General features: G+C 39.5%; 1 protein-coding gene across 2 annotated transcripts in view; it reads right to left on the minus strand.

Annotated features, from left to right (window-relative positions):
• Window positions 1–11,556: 11,556 nt before the first annotated feature.
• The window catches only part of IL13RA1 (interleukin 13 receptor subunit alpha 1), a 68,331-nt gene continuing 63,033 nt past the window's right edge, over window positions 11,557–16,854 (minus strand). Inside the window, exons 11-12 of one of the 2 annotated variants that reach the window (XM_049871229.1) lie at window positions 14,755–14,794; window positions 14,020–14,106 (exon numbers count right to left, since the gene is read on the minus strand). In XM_049871229.1, the coding sequence (XP_049727186.1) occupies window positions 14,783–14,794 (12 nt within the window). In that variant the 3' untranslated portion in view covers window positions 14,020–14,106; window positions 14,755–14,782. Of the gene's footprint in view, window positions 14,107–14,754; window positions 14,795–16,854 lie in introns of both variants that reach the window. The other variant, XM_049871228.1, reaches the window with a different exon arrangement.

Below are 16,854 nucleotides of genomic sequence, written 5' to 3' on the forward strand. Positions count from 1 at the left end.
GTAGCTGGAGTAGCCAGCCTCTTCCATGGCATAGTCTTGAAGCAACCCCCAAGTTCCATCAACCTGAAAATATTTTATTTTAGAATGTTCTGTAAACAAGTTAATCCTGAAATAATAATACTATCTAATATGTATTATGTGCCTACTATGGGCCTGGCGGAGCCCTGGTGGTGCAGTGGTTAAGAGGTTGGCTGCTAACCAAAATGTCAGCATTTCGAATCCACCAGCCACTCCTTGGAAACCGTACAAAAAAAAAAAAAATTACCATCAATTCCAAACTGCTCCACAGGGTTTTCAAGGAGCAGCTAGTGGATTCAGTTAGCAGCTGAGCTCTTAACCACTGTGCCACAGAGCTCCATAGGGCAGTTCTATTCTGTCCTATAGGGTCAGTATGAGTTGGAATCTACTCAACAGTGATGTGTTTGGTTTGGTTTTTATGGGCCAGGCACAGGTTTAAATGCCTTGCAAGTATTAACTCATTAAGTCTCAAAAAAAAAAAAAAAACCCCTAGGACATAGTTGTTTTTATTATTTTACCACTGAGGAATCTAAGGAAACCCTGGTGGCATAGTGGTTAAGTGCTACAGCTGCTAACCAAGAGGTTAGCAGTTCAAATCCACCAGGCGCTCCTTAGAAACTCTATGGGGCAGTTCTACTCTGTCCTATAGGGTCGCTACGAGTCAGGCTCGACGGCAGTGGGTTTGGTTTTTTTTGTTTAAGGAATCTGAAGCTCAGGCAAATTTTGTTATCTTGATTTAGTTCAGGTCCAATATGTTAGAAAATTTAAGATACTAAGTTACAGTTCAAATGAGCATATATAGAGATTTTTAAAAAATTAGTTTAATTCTTAAAAAGAAAAACGTTAAGAAACTGAAACAGTATTTCAAGACTTCAAGAAACAGTATTTCTTTCTTTATACCTATTCCTTTCCAAAATGGCAGTCTAACTTGGACTTCTTACTTATTTAGGTTCAGTTCTCTATGTCTACATTTCCTGATTTTCTGATTGTTATTGTAATTACTATTTTTATTTTAGACATAAACATTTTCATTGATATTACAACTCAGGATTAAAGGTTTCCCCGAACTGTTCTGTGTAAAGCTGTTGAATCTTCTCTGCTTCATTATCATTCTAGGAGATGGAGGGACCAGGAGGATGCCCCCTTCTTTCCCTGGCCTTGTGGGTTTCATATTTTTCAGAAGTTGTTGTTAGTGCTGTCAACTCAGCCCTGAGTCACGGGGACCTTATGGATAACAAAATGAAACGTTGCCCGGTCCTGTGCCGTTTTCATTACTGTTGATACGTTTAAGTCCATTGTTGCAGCTATTGTGTCAGTCCCTTTCATTGAGGGTTTCCTAATTTTCATTGGCCCTCAACTTTATCAAATATGATGTCCCTTTTTAGTGACTGTTTTTTCCCGTGACGTGGCCAAGGTGAGTTGAAGTCTCACCATCCTCGCTTCTAAGGAACATTCTGTTTGTATTTCTTCTAAGATTGATTTGTTCATTCTTCTGGCAGTCCACAACATATTCAATATTCTTCGTCAACACAGTTAAATGCATCAATTCTTCTGTCTTTTTCACTATCAGATCTATCAAAATAGTTAACTCCTGGCTAGTTCTTACTAATCCTCCAAATTTCAGCGTAAATGTCACATCCTCAGAGACGTTTCTGTTACCCTCCAAGACTAGGTCAGATTCTCCTGTTACCTGCTCTCACTGCATCATTGACCTTTCCTTCATGGCAATTATCACATTTAATTATATGGTTTATGGTTAGACAGTAATACCACTCCCTGAGGGGCCCCATCTGTTTTGCTCCTCAAAGTATTCTCAGTACCTAGCACATTGTAGCCACTCAACACATATTTGTCGAATGAATGAATGAACAACTGAAGATCTAGTTCCACACCAAAAAGAAAAGATACTAGCAAAGAAAACATAATTGATGAAATAGTTTCCCTGGAGGTAAAAAGTAGGTATTCTAGTATCAAAGGTCAGAGCTAGGCAGTGATTCAGTCAAAACCAGGGATTTGGTGGATCCAGCAGGGAGTTGAGGTCCAGGCCAGAACTTTGGTTAGTAGTTACAGGGCACCACCAGCAGCAAGAAGGATCTCACTTAAGTGCGAGAATGCTGTAGCTGGCTGGAGGTAAGATGGCTTCCAGGGTTAAACCCTTCTGGAAAGAAATGATGCTACAGGACACGTGCCCTTGTTATTTTGTTCACTGGGGACAGAGAATGGAGCTAGGCTGGAAAGAGTTTGAGGAATAAACGAGTTTGAGGAAAAACTGCTGGCTCCAAAACAACGCCCCCTCTCACTGAGTGGTGCAGTGGTTAAGTGCTCCGCTAACTGAAAGGTCAGTGGTTCGAAACCACCAGCCGCTCTGCAGGAGAAAGATGTGGCAGTCTGCTTCCTTAAAGATTAGCCCATTGCCGTCGAGTCAATACTGACTCATAGCGACCCTGTAGGACAGAGTAGAATGTCCCACAGGGTTTCCTAGACAGGGTCGCTATGAGTTGGCATTGACTCGACAGCAATGGGTTCCCACTGAGTGGGTTTCACAGAACTGGCATTAAAATTTCTACACACAGCCCCCAGATGGCAGCAGTGTGTTATTCTTGTGGTGCAAGGTCCTGATAATTGCTCTGCCTTGACATGGTCACACTCAACACCCCATGACTGCTCCCACGGCAAACTTAGATTTAGGATTTCCTCACCCTGTGTTAAGAGAGTGCTCCCGGAAGTGACCCCATTGGCCTTTCCATGAAGCCTGGTTCCCACGATTCTGACTCCTCAAGTTGCTCTTCTCTCCTTGCCATTCCTGAGTGCCCCCAACCCTGCTGGAAATCATGAGTCAGTTATTTCCTCCAGCACCCCATAGTCAACATGTCCAAAAAGGAATTCATATTTCTCATCTACCTACCTTCTCCCCAAGCCTACTCTTCTTTATAGCATCTTGAACATCTTCCTATTCATTAAAGCCTGGTGAGTCCACCTCTAAAATATTTCATATCTGCGTCCAATTTGTCTGGGAGAGGTCAGCTGGACAATGCATGCGAAAGCTGGACGATGAATAAGGAAGAATTGACACCTTTGAATTGTGGTGTTGGTGAAGAATATTGAATATACCATGGACTGCCAAAAGAACGAACAAGTCTGTCTTGGAAGAAGTACAGCCAGAATGCTCCTTGGAAACGAGGTTGGCGAGACTACATCTCACATACTCTGGACATGTTATAAGGAGAGATCAGTCCCTGGAGAAGGACATCATGCTTGGCAGAGTACAGGGTCAGTGGAAAAGAGGAAGACCCTCAATGAGGTGGATTGACACAGTGGCTGCAACAATGAGCTCAAGCATAACAACAATTGTAAGGATGGCTCAGGACCGGGCAGTGCTTCGTTCTGATGTGCTTAGGGTCACTATGAGTCAGAACCAACTCAATGGCACCTAACGACAACAACAACAACCTAACTCATCTGCTTATCTCCATCATCTTCCCACCACAAGCCATCCTGCAACACGATCTGTGCTTTTACTCGAACTCTTCCCAAGGACAGGAATGCCCTCGTTTCTTAATCTATTTAGGTTGTAGACATGACTCAAGGTGCAGATCAACTAGCAACTCCTTCAAGAATCTTTTCTGGGTCTCTTCCCAGCCCGCACCCCCATCACTCTTTCTACTGCCTTTCCACACCACTTTACTTGGAATTCCTTTTATACCTCTAATTTTAACATTCTGCTTTGTAGGAAACCCTGGTGGTGTAGTGGTTAAGTGCTACGACTGCTAACCAAAGGGTCAGCAGTTCGAATCTGCCAGGTGCTCCTTGGAAGCTCTATGGGGCAGTTCTACTCTGCCATATAGGGTCGCTATGAGTCAGAATCGACTCAACAGCACTGAGTTTATTTATGTACATGGGTATCTGCCCTGGTCCTTAGCATACTAGCAACTATGTGGCACAAATGCTACAACTTGGGCCCCCCACAACACCCAACGAGAGACCCTTTCCCACTGAATTCACACCCGGTCTAAAAATCCTTCTCAGAATAGCACTCTAGGCAGATCCAGTCCATAAAATGAAGCATATTTGCCGGCCCTGTCCTAACTATAAGCAACTATAAAACAAAGACTGTCCGATTCTTCTTTGAATTCACCACAGCATCTTACACATAATCTATGTTCATTTAAAGACTTCTTGAATTAATGAATAAAAAAGAAATGTGGAATAAAGCAAAATTCCAGCAGCAGGAATGCTGCTTGCAGACTGAATGTGTCTATTTTATCTTCCTGGTGATAGTCACATGGTTTGCATCAATATTTCCCAATAGTATTCAGACCAGCAACTTACTGAAAACTGCATGACCAATGACACACTCAGCAGGTTTACAAAGCACACTTAATCCTTAACCACACATTATTTTTCTCAACCTAACATTCAGACTCATCAGCCTGTTTTCACATCCTGCTTTCAAATTTTCAGTCCATTGAAAAACATCGTAAAAGGGTTGCACAATTTGGGCCTTAATTGATCCATGCTGAAGTGCTCTCTTTCAATATCACATTTCCAAAGGGCTTATACAGGTCCTTATCCTGAGTGCAAAAAACAATACAACACAGATATGTTCTGAACTGCCATTTGCAAAAACATTTCCTAGACATATTATAAGCTGGCATTTCATTGTGTATATGTGTGTGTGTGTGTGTCTGTGCATGCAGGTTTTTAAAAGGAAGATTATGTCTTATTTTGCTTGGTTCTGTAAGAAGTTTGAAATTTCAAGGCTAATTTGAGTTTTCACTTCTTTCACAGATGTCTTACTGTGCTTATAAAGAATTCCCAGAGTCTAAAGGGATGCAAAACAGATGTTTAGTCTCAGAAATCTGGAAGGGGGAAAAAAAGAGCTACTTTGTGGTGACAGGACTATATTTATTACAAGATGCAACATAGTACGATTGTGAAAGCCTCACAATCACTTGTTCCCAAATTCGTGCCCAGTATTCAAAAATCCGCCATGAGCTTTGTTGCATAGCAATTCGAACAAACTGTAAAAGAAAACATTTATGAAACGATCAGGGAAATGTGAACACCGACTAGATATTTGATGATAATGAGCAATTATTGGGAATTTTGTTAAATGTGATAATGACATTGAAGTTTTCTTTCTTTTTTTTTTTTTTTTTTTACTAAAAAGCATCTTTAGTTTTTAGAGATGTATACTGAAATATTTATAGATGAAATATGATGCCTGGGATTTGCTTCTAAATAATTCACTTTTAAAAATTTTATTGTTTTATGTGAAAGTCTACAGCGCAAACTAATTCTTATTTAAAAATTTATCCACAAATTGTTTCATGACATTGGTGGCAATCCCCATAGTGTGTCAGCATTCTCCCCCTTTCCCTTTCCACCCTGGGTTCTCCATGTCCATTCATCCAGCTTTCCTGTCCCTTCCTGCCTTCTAGTCTTTGCTTTTGGACAGGTGTTGCCCATTTGGTTTCCTGACTGAACTAAGACATATTCCTCAAGTGTGTTTTTTTGTTTCATAGGCCTGTCTAATCTTTGTCTGAAAGGTAGACTTTGAGAGTGGTTTCAGTTCTGAGTTAGCAGAGTGTCTGGGGGCCGTAGTTTTGGGGATTCCTCCAGTATTTGTCAGACCAGTAAGTCTGATCTTTTTTTGTGTATTTGAATTTTGCTCTGTATGTTTCTACTGCTCTATTTGGAACCTTTTATTGTGATCCCTGTCAAAGTGGTCGGTTGGTGGTAGCAGGGCACCATCTAGTTCTTCTGGGCTCAGGCTGGTGAAAGCTGTGGTTCATGTGGTCCATTAGTCCTTTGGACTAATATTTTCCTTGTGTCTTTGGTTTTCTTTATTCTCCTTTGCTCCAAATGTAGTAGGGCCAGTATGTGTACCTTACATGGCCACTTGCAAGCTTTTAACACCTCAGACGCTCCTCACCAAAGTAGGATGTAGAACATTTTCTTGATGAACCATGTTATGCCAATTGACCTAGATGTCCCTCAAGACCATGGTCCCCAGCCCTCAGCCCCAGTAACTCAGTCTCTCAAGGTGTTGGGATGTGTCTAGGAAGCTTCTATGGCTTTGTCTTGGTCAAGTTGTGCTGACTTTCCCTATATGGTGTGTTGTCTTTCCCTTCGCCAAAGTTAACACTTGTCTGCTATCTAACTAGTGATTTCTCCTCCCCACACCTCCCCTCCCACATAACTATCAAATATTTTTTTTTCTGATTGTAAACTTTTCTTGGATTTTTATAATAATGGTCTCATACAATATTTGTCCTTTTGTCATTGATTTATTTCACTCAGCATAATGCCCTTGAGATTCATCCATGTTGTGAGATGTTTCACAGATTCATCATTGTTCTTTATCATTGTGTATACCATAATTTGTTTTTCCATTCACCTGTTGATGGGCATTTAGGTTAAATAATTCATTTTTGGGGCAGGGACTGGGTGGAGGTATAAATGAAACATGGCTGACCATGTTGATAACTGTTGAAGCTGGATGATGAGTACATAGGCATTCATTTTAAGTCTCTCTGCTTTTGTATATGTTTGAAGTTTCCCATAATAAGAGATTTTTTAGAACACCATGAAAGTGGCAGCATAGTTTTTGGAAGGCTCCTGGTAATACAAATTTATCCGAGAATGGTAACCCACAAACTTCTTAGCCCACCTTGACCACATTAGCAAGGATGAGCTAATTAAATGTCCTATCATGAGGCAGAGGCCACCAGGGACAGGAAATGAGGCAGGGCAAGTCTGGCAAGAAAGGAAGCTAGGAAAGGCCTGGAACGTAGACTCTTGCCAGAGTGGACAAGCCACTGCTTGCCAAGGAAAGAGTTTGGGGGGTGGTAGCAGTTGGAGAGAGGATGCCAAAAGAAAGTAGCAGATGCTGAAGGGGGAAGGTGTGTGTCTTTTTTATGCATGTTGTTGGGGACTAGTGGAATGCAGCTTATATGTCAGGGCTATAAAACAAACTCACCTTTTGGCTGGAGCTATCTTTGCCTCCCCTCTAGCGCCTTTGAAAACGTTATGGAGAAAAGACATTTAGAATTCATTTTTAGTCCAATTTTCAAGTCAAACAATAACTTATTAAATCATTTTCTGTTTTTTTTTTCCCTACCCTTTAAAATCCACACGTCTTACTAACTATAGTAGACAAGTGTTAACTTTGGTGAAAGGAAAGACAATACAAAATATAGGGAAAGTCAGAACAACTTGACCAAGGTAAAGCCACAGATGCTTTGTAGACACATCCAAACACCTTGAGGGACTGAGTTACTGGGGCTGAGGGCTGGGGACCATGGTCTTGAGGGACATCTAGGTCAATTGGCATAGCATGGTTCATCAAGAAAATGTTCTACATCCTACTTTGGTGAGTGGTATGTGGGGTCTTAAAACTTTGCAAGTGGCCAGCTAAAATACATATATTGTTCCTACCACGTTTGAAGGAAAGGATAATGAAGAAAACCAAAGACACAAGGAAAATATTAGTCCAAAGGGCTAACGGACCACATGAACCACAGCTTCCACCAGCTTGAGCCCAGAAGAACTAGATGGTGCCCAGCTATCACCACTGACTGCTCTGACAGGGATCACAATAGAGGGTTCCAGAGAGAGCAGGAGAAAAACACAGAACAAAATTCAAATTCACAAAAACAGACCAGACTTACTGGTCTGACAGAGACTGGGGGAACCCCCAAGACTATGGCCCCCAGACACCCTGCTAACTCAGAACTGAGGCCACTCCTGATGTCCACCTTTCAGCCAAAGATTAGATATAAAAAAAAAATTAGATAGGCCTATAAAACAAACAATAACACATGCGAGGAGCATACTTCCTAGTTCAATCAAGTATACAAGACGAAATGGGCAACACCTGCCCAAAAGCAAAGAGGAGAAGGCAGGAAGGGACAGGAAAACTGGACGAATGGACACAGAGAACATGGGATGGAAAGGGGAAGAGTGCTGACACATTGTGGGGACTACAATCAATGTCACAAAACAATTTCTGCATACATTTTTGAATGAGAAACTAATTTGCACTGTAAACTTTCACATAAAACAGAACAAAGTTTTTTTAAAAAAATCTACACATCTTGGGTCAGCTGCTTTTTTTCCATATCTGCTTCTACTGTTTTCCTAAAAATGATCAGATGTTACTATTTTACTGTTTATGAATGCTAGACCCAAAGGAGTCCCTGTAGATCACATACTCCTTATTGGACAGGTGAGAAAACCGAAGCTCAGAGACAGGAAGTTACACAGTGCCTAGTCCAGTGCTAGGAGCCCTGGTGGCACAGGGGTTAAGAGCTATGGTGAGCTATGGCTGCTAACCAAAAGACTGGCAGTTCGAATCCACCAGGCACTCCTTGAAAACCCTCTGGGGCAGTTCTAATCTGTCCTATAGGGTCACTATGAGTCAGAATTGACTCAGTGGCAATGGATTGGGTTAGTGCAGTGCTGGCACATGGTGGACACTCAATCAATAGCTGTTGCATACAGGACTAATACATACTGGTACAGCCCTACCAAGTAATTACAGCTGTCATAGGATCTAACTGGTTTGTGCCCACATCATATATTTTAATATATCATGTGTAGTTGAGCAAATGAATGAATGGACGAATAGAGAAAGTAGCAAAGCTAGATGGCTCCTGACTTAGGACTAGTGTTTTCTCTCTGTAATTCTAATTCTGCTCTTCTTTGGGCCCCTAAGAAATTTCTCTGGTTTTAAGGGCTCAAATGATTAGACTGGGCCTAGAAAATCCAGAATAATCTCCCTATTTTAAGGTCCCTAACTTCAATCATTTTATTTTGTTGTACATAGGGTTGCTGTGAGTCAGAACCGACTAGATGGTACCTAACAACAACTTTAATCATGTCTGCAAAGTCCTCTTTGCCATGTAAAGTAGCATATTCATAGGTTCCAACAATTAGGACATAGGTATCTTTGGGGGCCATTCTGCCAACTACACATCTTGGCGCAATGACCAAATTTGCAAGTACTGAATTCAAACAGACTCCATTTTATTTAGGTAATGTATCAGATGTAATCATTATGCAATCTACAGTATACCTAGTCCATTTTTGGACTATGATCTATCTGAGATCTGCAAAGCATGATAAGAAATATTTGTTAGGTACAACCATGGCTGGACCCTTGGGAATATCCTGATTTGGGTGGACCACAGGGCTCATGCAATGTATCAATTCCTTCATTCTTATCATTGTATTAAAGGTCCTGCTCATCTGGTTATTTCTGGCAGTTACTACTAATAGTTAGCTACTTCTTGTATCAGGAGTAGGAGGTTACCATAACATATTTTTTTGATTTATAAAACAGAAGTCAACAGTTTGGACTTGATTGGATGAGAACACTGATGGCCAGAGAAATGAAGGAGCCTGCCCAAGGTCATAGAACTGGTATTTGTAGAAAAGATTCTCACTTCCAAATGAACTCCCCAAGTTATTGCCAATGTTATGAATCATGGATGGAATTATAAATTGCTAAATCTAGTATGTTCATGTCACAGATGGGAAGCAGGCCCAGACAGGAGAGAGACCTACCCAAGGTCACTTGGAACTAAGTAGCCTCCCCTTGATTAAAATCACCTGACACTAAGCCAACTCTTATTCTTTTCTAGATCCCTAGCACCTAGCACATTGCCTGGTAGGTACATAGATGAATGAATGTGCAAATGAACCCTAAGACAACATTTAAAAAAAAAACTCATTTTGCAATTAAATGATTTAAATTTTTAAACAGTCTTCCAGCTGATAAACAATTTGGCAATAATGTGAAATAAGATGTTTCTTCTTCAGGTAGCTGCCTCCTTAAACCAAAACCAAACCAAATCCATTGCTGTCGAGTAGATTACGAATCATAGCGATCCTATAGGACAGAGTGGAGCTGCCCCAGAGAGTTTCCAAGGAGCAGCTGGTGAATTCTAACAGGCGATCTTTTGGTTAGCAGCCAAGCTCTTAACCACTGTGCCACCAGGACTCCAGCTGCCTTCTTAGAATAAACAAATACATCCTTGGCTATATTACACAGGCTTTAAAGTCAGAATGACCTGTTTTCCAAGGTCATTCTGTCTCAGTCACTTATTAGCTGTGTGATCTTAGACTCATAATTCAATTGTTTTATGTCTGTTTCTTCACCTGTAATAATGCAACCTATCTCAGAGGACTGACATGGAGACTTAGTAAAATGACACATGTAACTTGGCACATACTAGCCACTCCAAAGTATTGATTTTCTCTTTTTATATTCTAGTCTACCTGATAAGTGTTGAAAACTAATAGTAAAATATTTTCCTGTTGCTAATGGTAAACTTAAAATGTGACTATTAGGAAAGACAACGGCCAAAGAACCTTCAGAAACAAAACATCAAGGGGACTGATGTCAAAAACATCTAGCACATTCAAAAGGCAGTAAAATTCCTCCCTTGCTTAAAGTAAAAACATACGAAGATTTAGTTACAATATTTGCAAGAAATTCGATTGCTTAACCTAATCATTGGAGTTTAACAGAAAACAGTCTCTGAAAGAAATGTTCTTGTTCCCTTGTTTTCTTCTAAAACTACTAATATTCTCGTAGCAAAATATTCTATTAATATGAGTGTAAAGTTGAATTGGCAAAAGTAGGAGTTCATGGAAACAACAAAATGGTCAATGACTCTGGAAAACAATTGTGTTTAGATCATTCTGATGCCTCTCCCCCTGGGATAAGCTGAACATGTTTGTGGCTACAGGAATTTGATTTCCATATATCTCATACAGATATACGATCTCAAGAGTCCTCAGTTAAATGTTTTCTGTCATAATACTCAGAGTTGATGTGTTAAGAATCAGAAGGAGGGTTCTTATAAAAAAATGTTCTACTTACCTGGAGATGGCTTTCCAGAGTCTTCCTAGATGCTTCTAGATAGCTAAAATAAGCATCCTTGCCCTCACCCTAGGGTTTGGACCCTGTACAAATTCAGGGTAATTAATAAATGTGGTGTGGCTAAAGACAACACACTTAACACAAATGAGAAAGAAACCCTTTGTGACATTCAAACCATTTTGTTGTCTTTATAGAAAATATGAAAGTATGTAACCGATTCTTAAGAGAGCAGCTACTGAATGCTGATTTTCTTAGTCTCAAAACTAATCTGCTAATATTATTAACTTGTAATCAGAGGTCCCCCATCAGGTATACCATGAGTCTCCTTAAGCACACTGTAGTCTATTTTAAGCTTAAAATTAGAAAGGACCAGCTCTCCACTTCCCTTAATTATTATAACCCCAATTTATCAAATACTTATGTCTCTTTAGGTGCTTTCTGCAAAGGCTGTACTACTATTAAACCAAGTGCAGGCTCTTACAGAAAACACAGAACAGCAGGGAAGTTTACAATAAATAATTCGGTACAAGATAAAATAGCTGCCTTTGGAATTTTTTTGCATTTATGCTTTCAACTCGTTTTCTCTGCCACCTACTCCACACAACACAATGCTTTGCCCAAAATAAGACCAAAGAAAAACACTTGGGTGACATACAAAAAAACATTTCATATTTATTTTACTGAAGCTTTCATATAAAGAGTTAAACAAAATGATCCCTAACTGAAGACGTTACCAAAAAGGTTCTTAACATTGTTTCACGTATCCCTTCGGTGCCCAGATGAAGAAAAACTTATCTGAGTGAAAGAATATGAATGACAATCTGTATAATGGGTTTACTTAGGTATGTGGGGAAAAAATCTATATAGGTTAGACATAAAATAGTAAATGAACCTACTAGTTTCCTACTGGTGATGGGAATCCTGCTGATGTGTTGATGTTTCCAAGTACTCCCAATGCTTGGGGGTCACTTTGCAGCAATTATAAAATAGCCATAGGGACTCCCTTAATTCACCCTCCCCCATTCCCTCAGCTATTTCACTGCTATAAGAGGATGGAACCAAAATACAATTTCCCCATTCCCAGGCTTTATGACAGTCAGCATCTGTAGTTCCCTAGGTAATCAGAATTTCAAAGCATCCCCACCCCTCTACTGCCACCTACATAGGATAACACTAAAAATGGCTTTGGGTAAGGCATTTAGGTGTTTTGTCTTCCAGAAAAATAAAAAAAAAACCTGGCTAGGAAAGAATCTCATCCCTACAGAGGAAAACCAATTACTCCTTCTAGACAACAAAAGAGCAGAGTGGAACATCCACTGTGTCTGTCTCCCAGCCTCAGTCTGACCTCAAATATAAAAGCACAGGAAGGAAATAACTTTACATCTACCACTGGCACAAACCCCAATTTCCTCAGAAAAGCCAGGGCACAGAGCTCCTCCATTGTGGTGGAAGCATGTGGCCACTTGTGCCCACTTGTGCCCAAATCTGTGAGGAGCAGGGATCTCTCATTTTCCCTCCTCAAAGGGCAGGAATTGCAAGTAGCATCATCTTATAAATACAAATGGGTAAACATTTCAAGAGCTTGTGATATAAAATGCTCAAGCTCCTACTAGTAACCTGAGTTTGTGTGTGTGAGGAGAGAAACACCGGGTGGGTGGGGAAACCTCTCACTTCCCATAAAGACTTCTTTAAATTTAGAGGAATTAGGTGGAGGAGAGGAAATATATATAGCAACGTTGCAAGGATGGGTGAGCATGGAACCCTAACATATACAAAAAAGGAGTACAAACTTTGGCACCTAGGATGGCTGACTATTAACACAAAACAGGAAACCTACTAATAACCATTTGTGGCAGTAAAGGAAGAGGGGAATCAATCCCAGGGCCCATCCTGAAAGAGAAAAAGGCAGAACCATTCTTTTTTTCTCCAGCAAACAGCAAAGTTCTAAGTGAAGATAATATCTCATTTCTGTTTAGAAACCTTGTAAAGAAACATTAAGTGCTGAAAGCCCTCAAACAAATGTGGATTCACACAGAAGTTACAAAATATGCAAGAGTTAGTCATTGTTTCTCAGTCTACTCACACTTTACCTAAGATGGAAGTTACTCCGCCCCTCTAGGTGTTCTGAGCAGATTTATATCTAAATTTCCAAAGAAAGGTGAAGGGTAGGCTACAATGAGGGGGAATGAGAGAGAATGCAAAAGGGGAAATCAGTGGGAGAGTTGGAAGGTCTTAAAAATGACTGGTGGAGGTAAAGAAGGGGGTAGGCACTAAGGACTCCCAACTAGATTTTAAGGGGGTTCTGGCCTAAAATCTGGGGGTCTAGCACTAACCAGGGACATAGTAAATTCTTGATTTGAGTAGCTGAGGTGAAGAAAAACAATATATCATTAGAGGCTGCCTAGTTCAATGCCTATACCCAATGGGTCATTCTGCCTCCACTGCTCTGAGAAGTCTGCAATGGCTTTGAAAGGTCTTGGTAAAGAGGCTCCTCTGCTTTTCCTGTGCCTGTCATCATCGTGGCCAACACTAATTTCTGGGGCTGTGGAAGCAGGAGAAAATGCTGCTGAAGGGGATGATAATTCTGGACTGTTAAGAAATCTAATGGCCACAAACATTACTCAATGGGATCTCAAGTAACAGGTCTTATCAATATTGTTTCCAACATGTTCTCTGTGACTCAAGTTTGGCATTAGCATTTGCCACCTAAAATAAGTTCCCCAAACAAATAAAACTTGTTGGTGCTGTCTGACCACAAAGAATACAAAGCAGGTATAGATCCCTCAGGAAGTTGTCACAACTCTTGATAATAACCCTACTGCCATCATCACTTTTCAATTTTTCCCCTGGTTTGAAGCCTTTGCAAAGGATGTCTGTCTGCTTTTATAATTCAGTGAGGATGACTCCACTCTCTTCTCCAAAGGGTCTATTATTTTTAGTTTTTTTGGTGCACAATTCAATACGAAGACCTGTGGCTCTTATGAGCTGCCTGTTTTTAAATGGTCCGGTGGTTTCAGTTTCCATTTAGCAAGTTCCCAGATAACAAATGGAGAATGGATGAATCTTCACAAGGTCACATTGAAGGTAAAAATAAATTATCCCCATTACGGAGAGCCTCACTTCAGGTTTTCTATCAGCACTACAGAGTCAGTTTCTTCTTTGGTTTGCTTTTCATAGATGTCATACTTTTTCCAGTGCTAGAAGAAAGGAAAAAAAAAAAAAAAACACATACAGTGACTTCTTAAACAGTATTTTTTCCCTGAGTACTCACAACCAATGCTTATTTTTTGCCTATGTGCATGGAACCATGAGTGTACGTTTTCCTGCCTCCCCCCCTTTTTTTAAACCTAAGAATCTTCATCCGTTTGAACAGTTAATGAAACCAAACAATCAGGAATTAATACTAAAGGGGAAAAAAGCACGGGAGTATTATATGAGGTTAAATGACTGTCTCAAGAGATAAACAAATTTGGACCTTTCTAAAATTAGAAACAAAATCTTTTGAAGAAGGAAAAAAAGGGTGACATGCTTTTCTTATTTCAACTGTTTCACTCGGACGTTAATTCTTGCCTTTATTTTCTTAACACTGCACATTTAATTGGGGTAGTTGGTTACACAATTGCATACATTTGCCAAAACTCTTTGAACTGTACACTTTTAAAGGGTGAATTTTATTTTATGTAAATTATACCTCAGTAATCCTGATTTTTTTAAGGTAAAACGCACAGATTTCTAATATAAAACAATACAGAAAAATTACATAGCCTTGGAATAATGGCTTAGTTCTTCAACAACTAGCACTGAAACAACTGGCTAAGCATTTGAAAAACAAAGGTAAACCTTACCTCACAGCCTACACAAATTCTTGATGGATTAAAGACCTAACTGCAAAAAAAAAAAAAAATCAAATACATGCTAGAAAAATATACAGAGGAACAATTATAAAAATCTGAGGTAGAAAAGGGCTTTCTACACCTAAAAAATAAAGATTTTACTGCATAAAAAAAGAAAAAAAATTTGTACATCATTAATTACCCTGACTACAACACAAAGGCAAACATATATAACAAGCTGAAGGGTAAATATGTGATATATAAAGAGCTCTTACAAGTCACCAAGAAAAATATGAATATTGCAGGGAAAATGGACAATGAACAAGAATTTAACAAAAAAATTAATTCAAGCCAATAAATGTATGAAAAAATATAAAACTTGATATGTTAAATCAAAATACAACATCTTTTTCTTATCTATCAAATTGGCAAGAATTAGAAAAAACAGATAACACTATGTGGGCAAAAGTATGGTAAAATAACCATTCCTACATACTGCTGGTAGATATATAAACTGGTATAAAACCTGGTTGTAATCCATGCTCCTTGTGAAAAATTTAAGTGTATATATTCTAACCCCACATTTCCTTAATACAAAGGAAATCATACTCTGTATATGCAACTTGGGTTTTTTATTTAATAGCGTATGTTATATATTTTTACACATTAGTAAAAACAGATTTACCTCAATTTCTTTAATCTCTGCATATTCCATTGCATGAATGTACCATTTTTTAACTAGTATTCTTTTGTTGCTATTTTTGTTAGCTGCCATCAAGTCAGCCCCAGACTCATGGCAACCCCATGTTTTACAGAGTAGAAATGCTCCATAGGGTTTTCTTGGCTATAATCTTTACGGGAGCAGATTGCCAGGCCTGTACCTCTACAGAGCCCCTGGGTGGATTTGAACCACCAACCTTTAGGTTAACAGTTGACTGCAAACTGCTTTTGCCCCCCAGGCTCCTTACCAGTATCCTTAATGGATATTTAACTTATACAATCTTTCTTGATGACAATTTGTCGATATTAATCAGAGTTTAAAATGTATACACTTTCCTTTGATCCAGCAATCTTTCTTGTAACATGTTATCCCAAGAAGGTAATTAAATTTGTACACAAGCACTTAGCTGTGAAATGATGTCTATAATAATGAATTTTTTAAAAATCACCTAAATATTCAACAATAGGCACTTGGTTAAGTACATTATGACACATTCACACAATGGAATATTATTTAGCCATTAAAAAAAAGTATATTATAGGATTGTTGTTGTTAGGTGCTGTCAAGTCGATATTGCCTCCGAGTGACCCCAGTGACAGAGCAAAACTGCCCCACAGGGTTTCCTAGGCTGTAATCTTTACGAGAGCACTGGAGGGTTCGAACTGCTGACCTTTTGGTTAGCAGCCGAGCACTTAAGCATTGCACCACCAGGGTCCCTATATTATAGGAGAGGGGTCAGCAAACATTTTCTGTAAATGGCCAGATAATAAATATTTTCAACTTTGAGGCACATACGGTCTCTGTCCCAACAACTCAACTCTGCTGTTGCAGCATGAAAGCAGCCATAGAAAATACATAAGTGAACGGGTGTGGTTGTGTTCCAATAAAACTTTGTGGACACTGAAATTTGATTTCCATATAATTTTCATGAGCCATGAAATAGTATTTTTCTTTTGATTTTTTTCAACTATCCAAAAATATAAAAACCATTCTTAGCTCAGAGGCTGTACAAAAACAAATGGTGGGCAAGATTTGGTCCACAGGATATATAGTTTGCAGATTCCCTATTATAAGAGAGAAATTCTGGAAGGAAGGTGTGGTAGCAGCATAGCTTTTGAATCTCCCCAGATGCCGCCGTAACAAAAAAATTAGTAAGAAAAGCAAGAAGGGCAAGTAGGAAGGCAAAACCACAATCGACAGACATAATCTATGTCAAAACCAGATGAAAAAGATTCCCCCATGAGCCCCAACATATGCGTGGGTGAGGACAAACCACAGATAGTTACGATACCAACATGGTTATCTGCTGTGGAAAAATATGTAGAGGGAATCAACAGGGCATCTGATAGACCTGAGAACTCTCAAATAACTCATTCAAACCTCAGCAAGCT

The sequence above is a fragment of the Elephas maximus genome, chromosome X (genome assembly GCF_024166365.1).
Source record: "Elephas maximus indicus isolate mEleMax1 chromosome X, mEleMax1 primary haplotype, whole genome shotgun sequence".
NCBI classification, from domain to species: domain Eukaryota; kingdom Metazoa; phylum Chordata; class Mammalia; order Proboscidea; family Elephantidae; genus Elephas; species Elephas maximus.